The following is a 16,707-nucleotide window of genomic DNA, read 5'->3' as shown; positions in this document are numbered from 1 at the left end:
TTCATTGTTTGTTTCTTATACATTTCCATGATCAGAAAATAGCAGATGGAAGAATACTATTCTTATATTTATCTGCCCCCTTTTTAACACTAATTATTTTAGATGACTTTATCACTGTTCCCTCCACCAACACCCCAACTCCAGCATACTTTTCATTTTCGTTTAAGCATTTTCAAAATGACACGTTCCAATCAAAATCAAAAATCAGTTTGATATAATTCCAGTTGTCTCTTTTTCTAACTCTTTTTAAATTCAAAGATATTCTTACATCCTCAATAGAAAATAAACCTTAGCAAAAGTTAGCTAACAATTGAGTAATTGGTAGCCGCTCTATTCTGCCTATAAAGTGCTCTAAATAACATCCTAAAACCCACATCAACATTTTAAATACACACTAAGTATATATGTAATGTAGTAACATTCTTAATAACATGTCATATTTACATATCTTGCTCATTTTAAGCATACAATGTCTGCTCTCACTGGGATGCCGACTGATGGGATGTTCATATCTTCCCGTTTAGATGAAGAATTAATCCTCACAATGGGTAAAAAAAAAGGTGGGTGCAAATTAGCGTATTTTTGTGTCTTTCTTGCCATCTCCAGGTCTAAGTTGGATGTCAAAGTTCACCAAGTTCTCGATTTATGTCCACAACCTTCATCATATAAGTGAGAAGCATGATTTATAATCTAGAATTAGCTTTCTCCATCTTAGAGGCGAGGAAGCAGCTCAGTATGTCAATATAGCAACCTAAGCTAGTTACTTCTGTGATCAATGTGCCGCTAAAAGTAGGTCCTTAATATTGGCGCTTATAATAACAATATCGCTAATACTTGGTTATTATTCAGGTCACAAAATGTAAATGGAGTATTGTTGGCAGTTTTTGGATGGTTATTTGGAGGACTTTGTGGGTCTAATAGAGGAGCTCCCATTGACTCAAATGTTAGCTGATCTTTGCTCACGTTTATTTACTAATTAGAATTCATAAACATTTAAAACATGTCTTATAAAAACAATGATTATTAATGTACTTGTTTATTTAGTGTTAATATCTGGTTACTTTCTTTGCAGAAAACTATGGTACTTAAAGGTTTTGTGACAGTGAGAACATGTGAAGTGAGTGTTGTCAGTGTGACATGTCTTATCATCTTTAGAGTGTTCATCATCAGTGTCAGGAGAGTGTGACGTTGTGTCCTCACTATCTGATAGTGGAGCTAAGATCTTGTCTGCTTGTGATCCTCCACAGTGGTCTCCATCAGCTTCTGTTGTCATGGTTGTGTTGAGCTGCTGCTTCTCTTCTCCTCACTCTCACCTTTGACCTCATCACCTTCACTCTTCACAGGGACACCAGTCACTGGCATCTTGGTGACATCAACCTCCTCCAGTCCTTCAACATGCTCACCCTGCTGACTGATGCTGTGTTCTTCCTCTTTAATGTGAGGGCTCAGTGGGTCCTCCTCTTCATCCTTAACGTGAGGGCTCATTAGAACCCCCACGTCCTCTATAAAATGGGGTGTCAGTGGGTCCTCCTCTTCCTTTCCCACTGACACCCCATTTTATAGAGGACGTGGGGGTTCTAATGAGCCCTCACGTTAAGGATGAAGAGGAGGACCCACTGAGCCCTCACATTAAAGAGGAAGAACACAGCATCAGTCAGCAGGGAGAGCATGTTGAAGGACTGGAGGAGGTTGATGTCACCAAGATGCCAGTGACTGGTGTCCCTGTGAAGAGTGAAGGTGATGAGGTCAAAGGTGAGAGTGAGGAGAAGAGAAGCAGCAGCTCAACACAACACATGACAACAGAAGCTGATGGAGACCACTGTGGAGGATCACAAGCAGACAAGATCTTAGCTCCACTATCAGATAGTGAGGACACAACGTCACACTCTCCTGACACTGATGATGAACACTCTAAAGATGATAAGACATGTCACACTGACAACACTCACTTCACATGTTCTCACTGTCACAAAACCTTTAAGTACCATAGTTTTCTGAAAAGACACATGAGAACACACACTGGAGAAAAACCTTTCTTGTTCAATCCGTGGTAAAGGTTTTGTAATAGATCAGTGTTTAAAAGTACACATGAGAACACACACTGGAGAAAAACCTTTTCATGTTCAATCTGCAGTAAAGATTTTACTCAAAAGCACCATTTCAAAGCACACATGAGAAGACACACTGGAGAACAACCTTTTTCCTGCTCAGAATGTGGTAAAAGTTTTGTAATAAATCAAAGTTTAAAAGTACACATGAGAACACACACTAGAGAAAAACCTTTTTCCTGCTCAGAATGTGGTCAAAGTTTTGTGATGAATCATCATTTAAAAGTACACATGAGAACACACACTGGAGAAAAACCTGTTGCATGTTCAATATGCGGTAAAGGTCTTACTCATAGGCAACATTTGAAAATACACATGAGAATACACACTGGAGAAAAACCTTTTTCCTGCTCAGAATGTGGTAAAAGTTTTGTAATAAATCAAAGTTTAAAAGAACACATGAGAATACACACTGGAGAAAAACCTTTTTCCTGCTCAGAATGTGGTAAAAGTTTTGCAATAAATCAAAGTTTAAAAGTACACATGAGAACACACACTGGTGAAAAACCTTTTTCCTGCTCAGAATGTGGTAAAAGTTTTGCAGTAAATCAAAATTTAAAAGTACACATGAGAACGCACTCTGGTAAAAAACCATACTCCTGTATAAGCTGCAACAAAAGTTTTCGTTACCTAAACACTCTTAGAGCACACAGGAGAAGACACCCAGGAGAGAAAGTGTTGAGTTGCAGTGTGTGTGGTGAAAGATTGTCTTCTAAGTACCAGTGTTAGAAACACAGGTGTGCTGGTGAGAACAGCAGCAGCAAATGAAGATGCAGGATCTGAAATAAACTTTAACTTTGACTTTCTAACAACATCAGCACATATAACATGTGTGACATCATTGTTGTGTGTGTAACACAATCTTGTTAATATGATTCTAACATTTATAGATTAGACACTTCAGATTAGTGCTTTTATTTCAGTCAAGTACATGAATTAATATACACATTTGTGTACTTTAAAATGAACAGAACAATTGGACTGAAAAGGTGAGAATAAACAGTACATAAAATATGTTACTTATTGATTGATTGATTGATTGAGACTTGTATTAGTAGATTGCACAGTACAGCACATATTCCGTACAATTGACCACTAAATGGTAACACCCCAATAAGTTTTTCAACTTGTTTAAGTTGGGGTCCCAGAAATCAATTAATGGTAAACAGTAAACATTTTATGTGTAGATATTCATAATTCACTTTTATACTTATTCATAATAGTGTTTTATATATGTTTTTTGAAATAATGAAGTGTTGCATATTTTATTTTCTAATTGTAGATGATTCCATAGATGAACTCCTTTATATGATATACATATTTGTTTTACATGTGTTCATACCTTTGCTTTTGAGTACTCATAAATCCCTCTTAGTTCATATGTACTGGTTCACATCTGAAACATCTTCTGGACCACTTCTGGAAGCATATTATTATTTACTTTATACATCATTTGAACAGTTGTCTTTTATACAATTTAAAAATGTGTGACTTTATGAATCATTTGTTGGGTCTCTATAATCCATTCTATTAATTGTCTTTATTACTCTCTTGTGTAATATGAATATTGTTGTGTGATTGTTTTATATGTATGTCCCCAGACCTTTATGCAATAAACAATGTATGCTTCAACTAAAGTTGGGTACAATAATTGTAGTTAATATTTGTGGGTATGTTTTTTATTCTATTTATTATCGCAGTCCATTTTTTAAATGTTTTCTTTATATGACTTACATGTAGTTTCCAGCTTACTTCATCATTTAGACTAAGTCAGCCTGGAGGACGTGTGTAATGTTGAGATGTGTTGGAGATGACTTGGTTTGTTTGGATGTTGTCAACCTGTCAATTGTTCTATTTAAACATGTTGTCAGATCTCGCGAGAGAAACAAGCAACCAGCTCTATTACTTCTTCTTCTTCCTGGCAGTTTGCAGCCATGACTTGAAAGGTTTATACTGCCACCTACTGGACTGTAGAATGTAGTGTGGGCCATAGGACAAAAGTAGGAAATCCAGTTAAAAACCTGTAGAGGGCAGCAATACACCTAAGATGTTCAACTAGTCTGCTGGAAATAGAAAGAAGAAGAAGAAGGAGGAAAAAGCAAGATGGTGTTTGGGGGAGAAAGTCTAAACGTGGGCATTATAGTTCTGTATTTTTAATCAGTGCATACATGTGCACATATATGTGGTTTTATATAGGCTACCTTTTATTTTGTTTCCCGAGTATCCTGGTTCCTTGATTTTTGTAAGTACAAATAATCTTTAATCGCGCTGCTGGATCAGTTTGAATTAGTGGATGGATAGCGGGAAAAGGAACACTATGTGACAAGGAAGGCTGTGCATGGTGCGAGTCAGACAAGTGGAACAAACATTCGAACAAAGGGCTTATAGGAACAATGGTAAATGGCTTATACTTGTATAGCGCTTTTCTACCTTCAAGGTACTCAAAGGGCTTTGACACTATTTCCACATTCACCCATTCACACACACATTCACACACTGATGGCGGGAGCTGCCATGCAAGGCAATAACCAGCACTCATCAGGAGCAAGGGTGAAGTGTCTTGCCCAAGGACACAACGGAGGTGACGAGGTTGGTAGAAGGTGGGGATCGAACCAGGAACCCTCAGGTTGCTGGCACGGCCACTCTCCCAACCACGCCAATCCCTTTCAGTGTTTTCTGCAACTGACTCTGACTTTGTCTTACCTCTCTATTTTTGGAGGTAAAACTCTTGAGCTTTTGAAGTGGTCTTGTCATCGTCGTCCGGACAGAAGGGCGACACGGCAGTGCGGCTGGATCAAAAGAGACGTCGGAGACGCTTTACTGAAGCAAAAGTTGCTTTATTACCAGCGAGCATCATTTACACAGGACTGCAGTTCCTGGGAGGAGGTCAGGTCAAATATGGAGGACTCCTCTCCCGGAGAAGCCAAACCATCCTTTTATATATTCCTCCTTTCACTGTCTGGGTGTGCTAAACAGCACCACCTGACCACGAAAGGAGATGTTGGTGTGTAAGTGTCTGGAAAACAACTGCTTTTGAGGTTGGTGTTTGAGCTAGACAGGTAGTCTCCTTTCAAGGATATGGTTGTCACCTTTGCATTCCCAAGTCCCAATTAGGGCCTCTTTTCCTACGAGAAGTGACCCAATTCACCTGCCAATATCAAACTAAGGGACCTTATCTTCTCATGTGCTCAAACTGAAATACCACTGTTTACTCAAAACTGATGCTTTGCTTTCTCCCACATGAATATGAACATTCACCGAGTGTACAACATGATATGAGTTCATTAAAGGCCTACTGAAAGCCACTACTAGCGACCACCCAGTCTGATAGTTTATATATCAATGATGAAATCTTAACATTGCAACACATGCCAATACGGCCGGGTTAACTTATAAAGTGCAATTTTAAATTTCCCGCTAAACTTCTGGTTGAAAACGTCTTTGGATGATGACGTATGCGCGTGACGTAACCAGTGAAACAGAAGTATTGGTACCCCATTGAATACAATACAAAATAGCTCTGTTTTCATCTCATAATTCCACAGTATTCTGGACATCTGTGTTGGTGAATCTTTTGCAATTTGTTTAATGAACAATGAAGATTGCAAAGAAGAAAGTTGTAGGTGGGAGCGGTGTATTAGCGGCGGACTACAGCAACACAACCAGGAAGACTTTGACTCAGATAGCAGACGCGCTAGCAGACGCTAGCCACCGACCGCACGGATGATCGGGTGAAGTCCTTCGTCCTTCCGTTGATCGCTGGAACGCAGGTGAGCACGGGTGTTGATGAGCAGATGAGGGCTGGCTGGCGTAGGTGGAGCGCTAATGTTTTTATCATAGCTCTGTGAGGTCCCGTTACTAAGTTAGCTTCAATGGCGTTGTTAGCAACAGCATTTTTAAGCTTCGCCAGGCTGGAAAGCATTAACCTTGTATTTATTAAATGTTCATGGTTTAATAGTATTGTTGATTTTCTGTCTATCCTTCCAGTCAGGGATTTATTTTGTTTCTATATGCAGTTAAGCACGATGCTATCACGTTAGCTCCGTAGCTAAGTTAGCTTCAATGGCGTCGTTAGCTCTGTGATGTCCAGTTGCTAAGTTGCTAAGTCAGCCTTAGCATCGTTAGCAACAGCATTGTTAAGCTTTGCCAGGCGGAGATCTATTAACCGTGTAGTTACATGTACATGGTTTAATAGTATTGTTGATCTTCTGTCTATCCTTCCAGTCAGGGATTTATTTATTTAGTTTCTATATGCATTTGAGACAGATGCTATCACGTTAGCTCATGCTAAAGAGCTTCGTCGATGTATTGTCGTGGAGATAAAAGTCACTCTGAATGTCCATTTCACATTCTCGACTCATTTTCAAGAGGATATAGTATCCGAGGTGGTTTAAAATACAAATCCGTGATCCACAATAGAAAAAGGAGAGAGTGTGGAATCCAATGAGCCAGCTTGTACCTAAGTTACGGTCAGAGCGAAAAAAATATATGTATTTCACTGCATTCTAGTCCGTCACTCTAACGTTCCTCGTCCACGAATCTTTCATCCTCGCTCAAATTAATGGGGTAATGGTCCGAATAGCTCTAGCTGCGTTGAAAACAATAGGAAAATATGAGGGAGTGCACAACTGACAACGTCACGCTACTTCCGGTAGGGGCAAGGTTTTTTTATCAGAGACCAAAAGTTGCGAACTTTATCGACGTTGTTCTCTACTAAATCCTTTCAGCAAAAATATGGCAATATCGCAAAATGATCAAGTATGACACATAGAATGGATCTGCTATCCCCGTTTAAATAAAAAAAAATTCATTTCAGTAGGCCTTTAACACTATTCTTCAATATATTGTCTATAGAAAGATGAATTGGATGATGCACTGATTGTTTTATGTTGTTCATAAAAACCAGACAATATTTATGAGAGGTTGATGTTCCTCTCAGTTTGTAACAATGTGTATCAACATGTTTACACAAAACTCACACAGTCACCGGGGGAATATTCCAGAGAGCAGGTTAAATGCAAACTCCTGAGTATGTAAAGATCGAGAGTTTGACCTCCAAAAATATCAATCAATCAATCAATCAATGTTTATTTATATAGCCCTAAATCACAAGTGTCTCAAAGGGTTGCACAAGCCACAAAGACATCCTCGGTACAGAGCCCACATACGGGCAAGGAAAAACTCACCCCAGTGAGACGTCGATGTGAATGACTATGAGAACCCTTGGAGAGGACCGCATATGTAGGTAACCCCCCCGCCCCCCCCTCTAGGGGAGACTGAAACCAATGGATGTCGAGTGGGTCTGACATAATATTGTGAAAGTCCAGTCCACAGTGGATCCAACACATCAGCGAAAGTCCAGTCCATAGTGGGGCCAGCAGGAAACCGTCCCGAGCGGAGACGGATCAGCAGCGCAGAGATGTCCCCAACCGATGCGCAGGCTAGCGGACCACCCCGGGTCCCGACTCTGGACAGCCAGCACTTCATCCATGGCCACCGGACCTGTGTATCTCCCTCTGCTCCCCTCTCCACAAGGGAGAGGGGAGAAGAGGAGAAAAGAAAAGAAACGGCAGATCAACTGGTCTAAAAAGGGGGTCTATTTAAAGGCTAGAGTATACAAATGAGTTTTAAGATGGGACTTAAATGCTTCTACTGAGGTAGCATCTCTAACTGTTACCGGGAGGGCATTCCAGAGTACTGGAGCCCCAATAGAAAACGCTCTATAGCCCGCAGACTTTTTTTGGCTCTGGGAATCACTAATAAGCCGGAGTTCTTTGAACGCAGATTTCTTGCCGGGACATATGGTACAATACAATCAGCAAGATAGGATGGAGCTAGACCGTGTAGTATTTTATACGTAAGTAGTCAAACTTTAAAGTCACATCTTAAGTGCACAGGAAGCTAGTGCAAGTGAGCCAGTATAGGTATATATATTGGATCTAGTGTCCTTAACATTATCAATAGTAGCCTCTCTTCTGGAATAGTTCCAGTAGAGTTTAAACATGCAGTGGTACGACCTCTACTTAAAAAACCAAGCCTCGACCCCTCTCTCCTCTCTAACCTTAGACCTATCTCTAATCTTCCATACATTTCCAAAATATTAGAGAAGGTTGTCTACAGTCAGTTGTTGCCCTTCTTAGAGGATAATGGTATCACTGAGTTGTTCCAGTCCGGTTTTAAAGCCCTCCACAGCACAGAGTCAGCGCTTCTAAAAGTTTTTAACGATATCCTCCTGTCAACTGATTCTGGTAAATATGTTGTCCTGGTGCTTTTAGATCTGTCTGCTGCTTTCGACACCATCGACCACGCCACCTTAATCACTCGTCTTGAGAACTGTGTGGGCATTAAGGGCGCCGCCCTCAACTGGTTCCGGTCGTACCTAACCGACAAGAGTTTTTGTGTAAAAATAGACAGTTTTATGTCTTCCACAGCTCCTTTACCACATGGGGTTCCCCAGGGCTCAATCCTTGCCCCAATCTTATTTGCGCTTTACCTTCTCCCCCTTGGTTCTATTTTTAGGAAGTACGATATTGCATTTCATTTTTATGCCGATGATTGCCAGATTTATTTTCCCATGGCACAAAATAACACAGTTCAACGTCTTATTGACTGCCTGCACGACATCAAAGCCTGGCTTTCAGCTAACTTCCTGAGCCTAAATGAAGACAAAACAGAAGTTGTGTTGTTCGGTCCAAGTCGCTCTCCCTCCCCCAGCGTTGACCTCGGCACTCTGACCCCGTATCTCAGCGACCGTGTCACAAACCTGGGGGTAAAGTTCGACTCAGATTTTAAATTCGAAAAACAAATCAGCAGCGTCGTACAAAAAAGCTTTTATCAATTACGCCAAATAGCGAAAGTGAAACCGCTTCTATCAGGACATGATCTCGAGAAATTAATCCACGCCTTTATCTCGACTCGTTTAGACTACTGCAATGCCCTGTATGTATGCTTTTAAAGGCCTACTGAAACCTGAAACTTCTAGATCCTCTTCCAGATCATTCTTGTTGCTGTAGCCAAAAAAAGGTAAAAAATGTGTGTAACTTATGTGGGCGACGTGCATACACAGAAACATCACTCCCGCCTCCTCATGCCAAAAAAGCAGTAAAATTCTGATTACAAAGTAAAGAAAAAAGAAGAGTAGGACACAGACCAAGTAGACCACGCCCAAACATCTTTTTTCTGTCCCCCCTTACGACATTTACTCCAAATTCTTCAGGTCTCTTACGACGGGCCTTTTTTTTACACTTTTTTATTTTTGGTAAAGGGTTCCCTCTTACCACCTGCAAAGAGGGAAAGGCGGCGGGTGCAAGGACGCCATTCTCTCTCTCTCTCTCTCTCTCTCTCTCTCTCTCTCTCTCTCTCGGGCCCCAATGTGAACAATTGGAAAAGTCGGCTTCTTCCCCGCTGAACGATAAGCAAAATTTCCCCCAAATTTTTTTTAATTTTTTTGGAAAACTCCGCCGGCCGCGTTGTAAGGGGGGACGAAAAAGAAGGATGGCGAGTATAGAGGCCCCCGAGAATTTTTTTTTCTTTTTTTCCTTCTTCTTCTTCCGACGACGCTTGTTCCCGCGGCCCACTTTAATGCGAGGACGAGGGGAGGGAGGGGGGCCAACACTTTCACAGTAATACATTGTAAGGTTTAGGGTCCCCCCTGTTACAGCATATTAATACATGTTGCAGGGGGGAAGGTTTAGAGTGAGACACACTGTACAGGAAGTAGTCACATTGGATCGTAACTGCACTGAAGTTGAGAATAAAGTGGAAGTGAGCAACTCTAACTCTTTATGGTTGGGAAGATAACGGACTAGAGTGAAACGCCCCCCTTACCACTTTGACTTCTTTCTTTTTTTCACCACTTTTCTCTCCTTTTTTCACCACGTCTTTCTATTTTTTTTTTAGTTTGCATCAATTTGCATTCGAAAGGGAAGGGTCCCCCTTCACGACATCTTCCTTTTCCTTTCTGGAGAAGAAGAAGAAGAAGTTGTCCAAAGGCTGGAAAAAAAGTTTTTTTTCGAAAAAAACGGACAAAATAAAAATAAAAACTGACTTTCAAGGCAACTTCTTTTATCTCATGTTGTATGCTTTTTTTTAGTGCAATTTTTTTTTGCCACCCTTCTTCTTGTTGACCAGGAGTCCCGACAAAACCTGCCCAGCTTGTAGTTTGTTTTATGGAGGTATGGAATGGGTCGAGGGGGAGGAGATTTTTGGATGTTTTTTTTTCTCTTACCCCCTTCCCCAAACTGGCCAGCATCCGCTGACCCCTCTCGAGGGGTCCCCCCTTACGACAAATGGAAAAAGATGGGGGAGCACCCCAGTGGCTGTAACTTTTTGAAAAATAGGGTCCCCCCTTACGACGCTGCAAAAAAGAGGGAAAAAAGGGAGAATGGTTCTTTTCCTCTTCTTGGCCCGGCCACAGGAACGTCGGCTGACCCTTTGAAAAAAAGTTTTGGAAAAAGCCGCCGCCGGAGCAAGACTGGTGACCAAAATGAGCATCAGGCAGACGATTATGGATTTTTCTTCCCTTCCATGCCCTTTTTGGCCCACTTTTACCTGCATGCCTGCTTGATGGCATTCCTGCATGCCGCCGCCAATGTCCTAAGGGGATTTTGGTGCGTATCCACGGCCCAGAGACATTTTCAAGGGGCGTTTTTCCCAGTTTTCCAACACAAAAAGCTCTATGTGCTGTTGGAAGATAGGCGCGCTGAGTTATTTGGACTATGGAAAAATAAAACAAGTAATGTCGTAAGGGGGGACCCATTTTTCTTTTTTTTGTGGACGCCATACCTGCCGCCGTGAGAAAAAAAGAGGAGAAAATTAACCATGGATCCACAAGGGACAACAACCCTTTCCACAGAATACACACACATCAGAAACATCAATGTTAGAAGCCTACAACAATATATTTGAAGAAGACTTTAGGATTAAAAGTGAAGATGTGAGGTGAAATAAGTACAAATGCAGCAATAAAAACAAGCAACTCCACTCACGATGGCTCTAAAGTTCAGTGATGTGTTGCTAACTTCAGCATTTTTCTTCTTTGTTGATGTTTTGCAGTAGTTAACATCCATGATGTAACAATGCTGCTAATCTACCAGAGTCCACATTTTGTTAACCATTTTATTCATTCATACTTTTAATTGGATAATAACATCAATAAAATGCAATGGAAAAAATGTGTGAAAAAAATACAAATGAAAATAATAAGATGTCCTTTCTTTAAAAATGAGAAAATAAAATAAAATAGTAGCTACATATATAATATTCAATACATGCACACAACTTAAACAGTAAGTACAGGACAACATATAAGACTAGAAGATGAGAAGCACTACATACAACATCAAATATACATTCTTATTAAACATGTTGTGTTTTTTAACTACATTTAGCACAATCACTGTTTAAGTGTATTTAAATCCCTGCAGCTTCCATGACTGTTACACACTTGTGTCTACTCACCTGCTGCTTAAACCTGAACCTTTTATCACACACATTGCAGTTAAACGGTTTCTCTCCAGTGTGTATTCTCATGTGTGGTCATGCTTTGCTTACAGGAGAAACTCTTCTTACAAACAGAGCAAGTAAAAGGTTTCTCACCAGTGTGTGTTCTCATGTGTAATATCATGTTATTCTTAGTGTTGAATCTTTTAGCACAAACTGAGCAAGCAAAGGTTTCTCTCCAGTGTGTGTTCTCATGTGCGTGGTCATGCGTTGCTTTGTGGAGAAACTCTTCTTACAAAAAGAGCAATTAAAAGGTTTCTCACCTGTGTGTGTTCTCATGTGTAATATCATATGAGAACTTATGGAGAATCTTTTGGGACACACTGAGCACAGAAAATGTTTCTCTCCAGTGTGTATTCTCATGTGTGTGGTCATGTTAGGTTTTGTGGAGAAACTCTTCTTACAAACAGAGCAAGTAAAAGGTTTCTCTCCAGTATGTGTTCTCATGTGTCTTGTAAAATAATTTTCTGTCCAAATGATTTCCCACATTGAGAGCAGTCAAAGTGTTTGTTGTTAGTGTGATGTCTCGTATCACCTCTAGAGTCATTTTGACTCTCCAAAGGTTTTTGTATGTGGTCACTGTGATCAGAAGAGTGTGACATCATGTGGTCCATGTCTGACAGTGGAGCAAAGATGCTGTCTGGTTCTGACTTTATATCTTCACAATGCTCTCCATCAGCTTCTGTGATGTGTTGACTTACAAGCTCCGCCCCTCTGTTCTCCTCACTTTGACTGTGATGAAGCTGTAAGGACTGAGCTTCGTCTTCATCGTTAGCCTCCTCCAACCTTTGATGCTGCTCCCACAGTTCCTCCTCTTCCTCTTTAATGTGTGGGGGCTCCAGCCCCTTTTGTCCCACACTGGAGCTCCACTCCTGCTGCTTGGAGGGAATCTCTTCTTGACTCTCTGCTGACACCCGCTGGACGTCTGCAGAACAAATGAGGTGTTTCTGTATTGAAGTTTGCAGTATTCAAACTATTGACATGTGAGCTAGGCCAAATAGACAGTGATGGGCAAGCTATCTGGACAATGTAGTAAAAATTAAAAAAAATGGTTTCATGTGACATCACATGGACAAAGATAAGACCTTCTGGAAGAAAGTTCTGTGGTCAGATGAAACAAAAATGGAGCTGTTTGGCCACAATACCCAGCAATATGTTTGGGGAGAAAAGGTGAGGCCTTTAATCCCAGGAAAACCATGCCTTCCGTCAAGCATGGTGGTGGTAGTATTATGCTCTGGGCCTGTTTTGCAGCCAATGGAACTGCTGCTTTAAATGGGACAATGAAAAAGGAGGATTAGCTCCAAATTGTTCAGGACAAGCTAAAATCATCAGCCCAGAGGTTGGGTCTTGGGCGCAGTTGGGTGTTCCAACAGGACAATGACCCCCAAACAGACCTCAAATGTGGTCAAGGAATGGCTAAATCAGTCTAGAATGAAGGTTTTAGAATGGCCTTCCCAAAGTTCTGACTTAAAGGTGTGGACAATGCTGAAGAAACAAGTCCATGTCAGAAAAGCAACACATGTAGCTAAACTGCACCAATTTTGTGGTCCAAAATTCAAGCAGAAGCTTGTGGATGGCTACCAAAAGTGCCTTATTGCAGGTAAACTTGCCAAGGGACATGTAAGCAAATATTAACATTGCTGTATGTATACTTTTGACCCAGCACATTTGCTCACATTTTCAGTAGACCCATAATAAATTCATCAAAGAACCCATCCATCCATCCATTTATTCCGCTTATCCGAGGTCGGGTTGTGGGGGCAGCAGCCTAAGCAGGGAAGCCCAGACTTCCCTCTCCCCAGCCACTTGGTCCAGCTCCTCCCGGAGGACCCCGAGGTGTTCCCAGGCCAGCCGGGAGACACAGTCTTCCCAACGTGTCCTGGGTCTTCCCCTTGGCCTCCTACCGGTCGGATGTGCCCTAAACACCTCCCTAGGGAGGCGTTCGGGTGGCATCCTGACCAGATGCCTGAACCACCTCATCTGGCTCCTCTCCATGTGGAGGAGCAGCGGCTTTACTTTGAGCTCCCCCCGGATGGCAGAGCTTCTCACCCTATCTCTAAGGGAGAGACCCGCCACCCGGCGGAGGAAACTCATTTCGGCCGCTTGTACCCATGATCTTGTCTTTTCGGTCATAACCCAAAGCTCATGAGCATAGGTGAGGATGGGAACGTAGATCGATCGGCAAATTGAGAGCTTTGCCTTCCGGCTCAGCTCCTTCTTCACCACAACGGATCGATACAGTGTCCGCATTACTGAAGACGCCACACCGATGCGCCTGTCGATCTCACCATCCACTCTTCCCTCACTCGTGAACAAGACTACCAGGTACTTGAACTCCTCCACTTGGGGCAGGGTCTCCTCCGCAACCCGGAGATGGCACTCCACCATTTTCTGGGCGAGAACCATGGACTCGGACTTGGAGGTGCTGATTCTCATCCCAGTCACTTCACACTCGGCTGCGAACCGATCCAGTGAGAGCTGAAGATCCTGGCCAGATGAAGCCATCAGGACCACATCATCTGCAAAAAGCAGAGACCTAATCCTGCAGCCACCAAACCAGATCCCCTCAACGCCTTGACTGCGCCTAGAAATTCTGTCCATAAAAGTTATGAACAGAATGGGTGACAAAGGGCAGCCTTGGCGGAGTCCAACCCTCACTGGAAACGTGTCCGACTTACTGCCGGCAATGCGGACCAAACTCTGGCACTGATCATACAGGGAGCGGACCGCCACAATCAGACAGTCCGATACCCCATACTCTCTGAGCACTCCCCACAGGACTTCCCGAGGGACACGGTCGAATGCCTTCTCCAAGTCCACAAAGCACATGTAGACTGGTTGGGCAAACTCCCATGCACCCTCAAAGACCCTGCCGAGAGTATAGATCTGGTTCACAGTTCCACGACCAGGACGAAAACCACACTGCTCCTCCTGAATCCGAGGTTCGGCTATCCGGCGTAGCCTCCTCTCCAGCACACCTGAATAGACCTTACCGGGAAGGCTGAGGTGTTGAAGTAGTAACATTTTATTTGAGAAATGGTATTATGGAATTCCTGGAATTTCAGAAAAAACAGGAATTTTTCAAGTTCGAACAACAACGTTGTTTTTTGTCCTGATTAAGAGGAATGATTTGACGGTGGGTTGAAAAATGGGAAAGGAGTCGTTGCCAGAAAAAAGGGTCAAGAAAAAAACGGAAATTCTGGGAATTCCTGGATTTTTTTTAAACTTGGAAATATAATAGTTTGAATGTCCAGGATCAGTGGAATATGTTGAAGATGGAATGGTTTGAATCGGTTGACAAATGTGTAAATGGTTGAAGTTTGAAAAATTGCCAATTTATTTTGAATGGGAAAATGACTACGCACTTATTTATTCTTGTTTCAAGCTAGTTTAGAGACAAGCTTAGCTCTTAGCTTGCCCGTCCTTTGTGTGTAACATGTTAGCCTTGTTCTACTGTCCTTCAGTGATAATAATACTTGTAAGAAATGTAATGTATTTGCTGCAATGGATTATGGTTGAAGGTGTGATATAAGAAGATACAGTTAGCTGTTGTGACAACTAATTCCTCTGGTCGGCCAACTGAACATCAAAAATACAAATCAGCGGTTAAAAATCTGGATGTTGGGGTCTTTGTGAGTGGAAAATATTTAATTTCACAATTTTGCGATACAAGAAGACCTGGCAATAATGTTCCATACTAAATCAGAGTTTTAAGGTTTGATGGCCTAGTAGTACAAAGTTTAGTTTCTACACACTTTGGTGAATATATGTATGTAAGTAAAAATGCATCTGTTGTTTTATGTCAGTTTTATTCAACTAAACTCCTATTTGTTAAACCTTTGTACAAACCCCGTTTCCATATGAGTTGGGAAATTGTGTTAGATGTAAATATAAACGGAATACAATGATTTGCAAATCATTTTCAAGCCATATTCAATTGAATGCACTACAAAGACAACATATTTCATGTTCAAACTCATAAACTGTTTTTTTTTGCAAATAATAATTAACTTATAATTTCATGGCTGCAACACGTGCCAAAGTAGTTGGGAAAGGGCATGTTCACCACTGTGTTACATGGCCTTTCCTTTAAACAACACTCAGTAAACGATTGGGAACTGAGGAAACTAATTGTTGAAGCTTTGAAAGTGGAATTCTTTCCCATTCTTGTTTTATGTAGAGCTTTAGTCGTTCAACAGTCCGGGGTCTCCGCTGTCGTATTTTACGCTTCATAATGCGCCACACATTTTTGATGGGAGACAGGTCTGGACTGCAGGCGGGCCAGGAAAGTACCCGCACTCTTTTTTACGAAGCCACGCTGTTGTAACACGTGCTGAATGTGGCTTGGCATTGTCTTGCTGAAATAAGCAGGAGCGTCCATGAAAAAGACGGCGCTTAGATGGCAACATATGTTGTTCCAAAACCTGTATGTACCTTTCAGCATTAATGGTGCCTTCACAGATATGTAAGTTACCCATGTCTTGGGCACTAATACACCCCCATACCATCACACATGCCGGCTTTTGAACTTTGCGTCGATAACAGTCTGGATGGTTCGCTTCCCCTTTGGTCCGGATGACACAATGTCGAATATTTCCAAAAACAATTTGAAATGTGGACTTGTCAGACCACAGAACACTTTTCCACTTTGCATGAGTCCATCTTAGATGATCTTGGGCCCAGAGAAGCCGGCGGCGTTTCTGGGTGTTGTTGATAAATGGCTTTGGCTTTGCATAGTAGAGCTTTAACTTGCACTTACAGATGTAGCGACCAACTGTAGTTACTGACAGTGGGTTTCTGAAGTGTTCCTGAGCCCATGTGGTGATATCCTTTAAAGATTGATGTCGGTTTTTGATCCAGTGCCGTCTGTGGGATGGAAGGTCACGGTCATTCAATGTTGGTTTCCGGCTATGCTGCTTATGTGCAGTGATTTCTCCAGATTCTCTGAACCTTTTGATGATATTATGGAGCGTAGATGTTGAAATCCCTAAATCTCTTACAATTGCACTTTGAGAAACGTTGTTCTTAAACTGTTTGACTATTTGCTCACGCAGTTGTGGACAAAGGGGTGTACCTCGCCCCATCCTTTCTTGTGAAA

The 16,707-nt window shown here is 41.8% G+C and overlaps 1 protein-coding gene across 1 annotated transcript; it reads left to right on the top strand.

The window, feature by feature from the left end:
* The first annotated feature begins 2,131 nt into the window (after positions 1 to 2,131).
* On the top strand, positions 2,132 to 3,612 carry LOC133659412 (oocyte zinc finger protein XlCOF22-like). Its single transcript, XM_062062174.1, has one exon. It carries the CDS (start codon positions 2,172 to 2,174, stop codon positions 2,835 to 2,837), a length of 666 nt encoding a protein of 221 aa, XP_061918158.1. The 5' UTR covers positions 2,132 to 2,171; the 3' UTR covers positions 2,838 to 3,612.
* Positions 3,613 to 16,707: the final 13,095 nt, after the last annotated feature.

The sequence above is a fragment of the Entelurus aequoreus genome, linkage group LG10 (genome assembly GCF_033978785.1).
Source record: "Entelurus aequoreus isolate RoL-2023_Sb linkage group LG10, RoL_Eaeq_v1.1, whole genome shotgun sequence".
Taxonomy (NCBI): Eukaryota; Metazoa; Chordata; class Actinopteri; order Syngnathiformes; family Syngnathidae; genus Entelurus; species Entelurus aequoreus.
The sequence above is the reverse complement of the archived record's forward strand: the minus strand, read 5'-3'. Positions and strand labels throughout refer to the sequence as shown.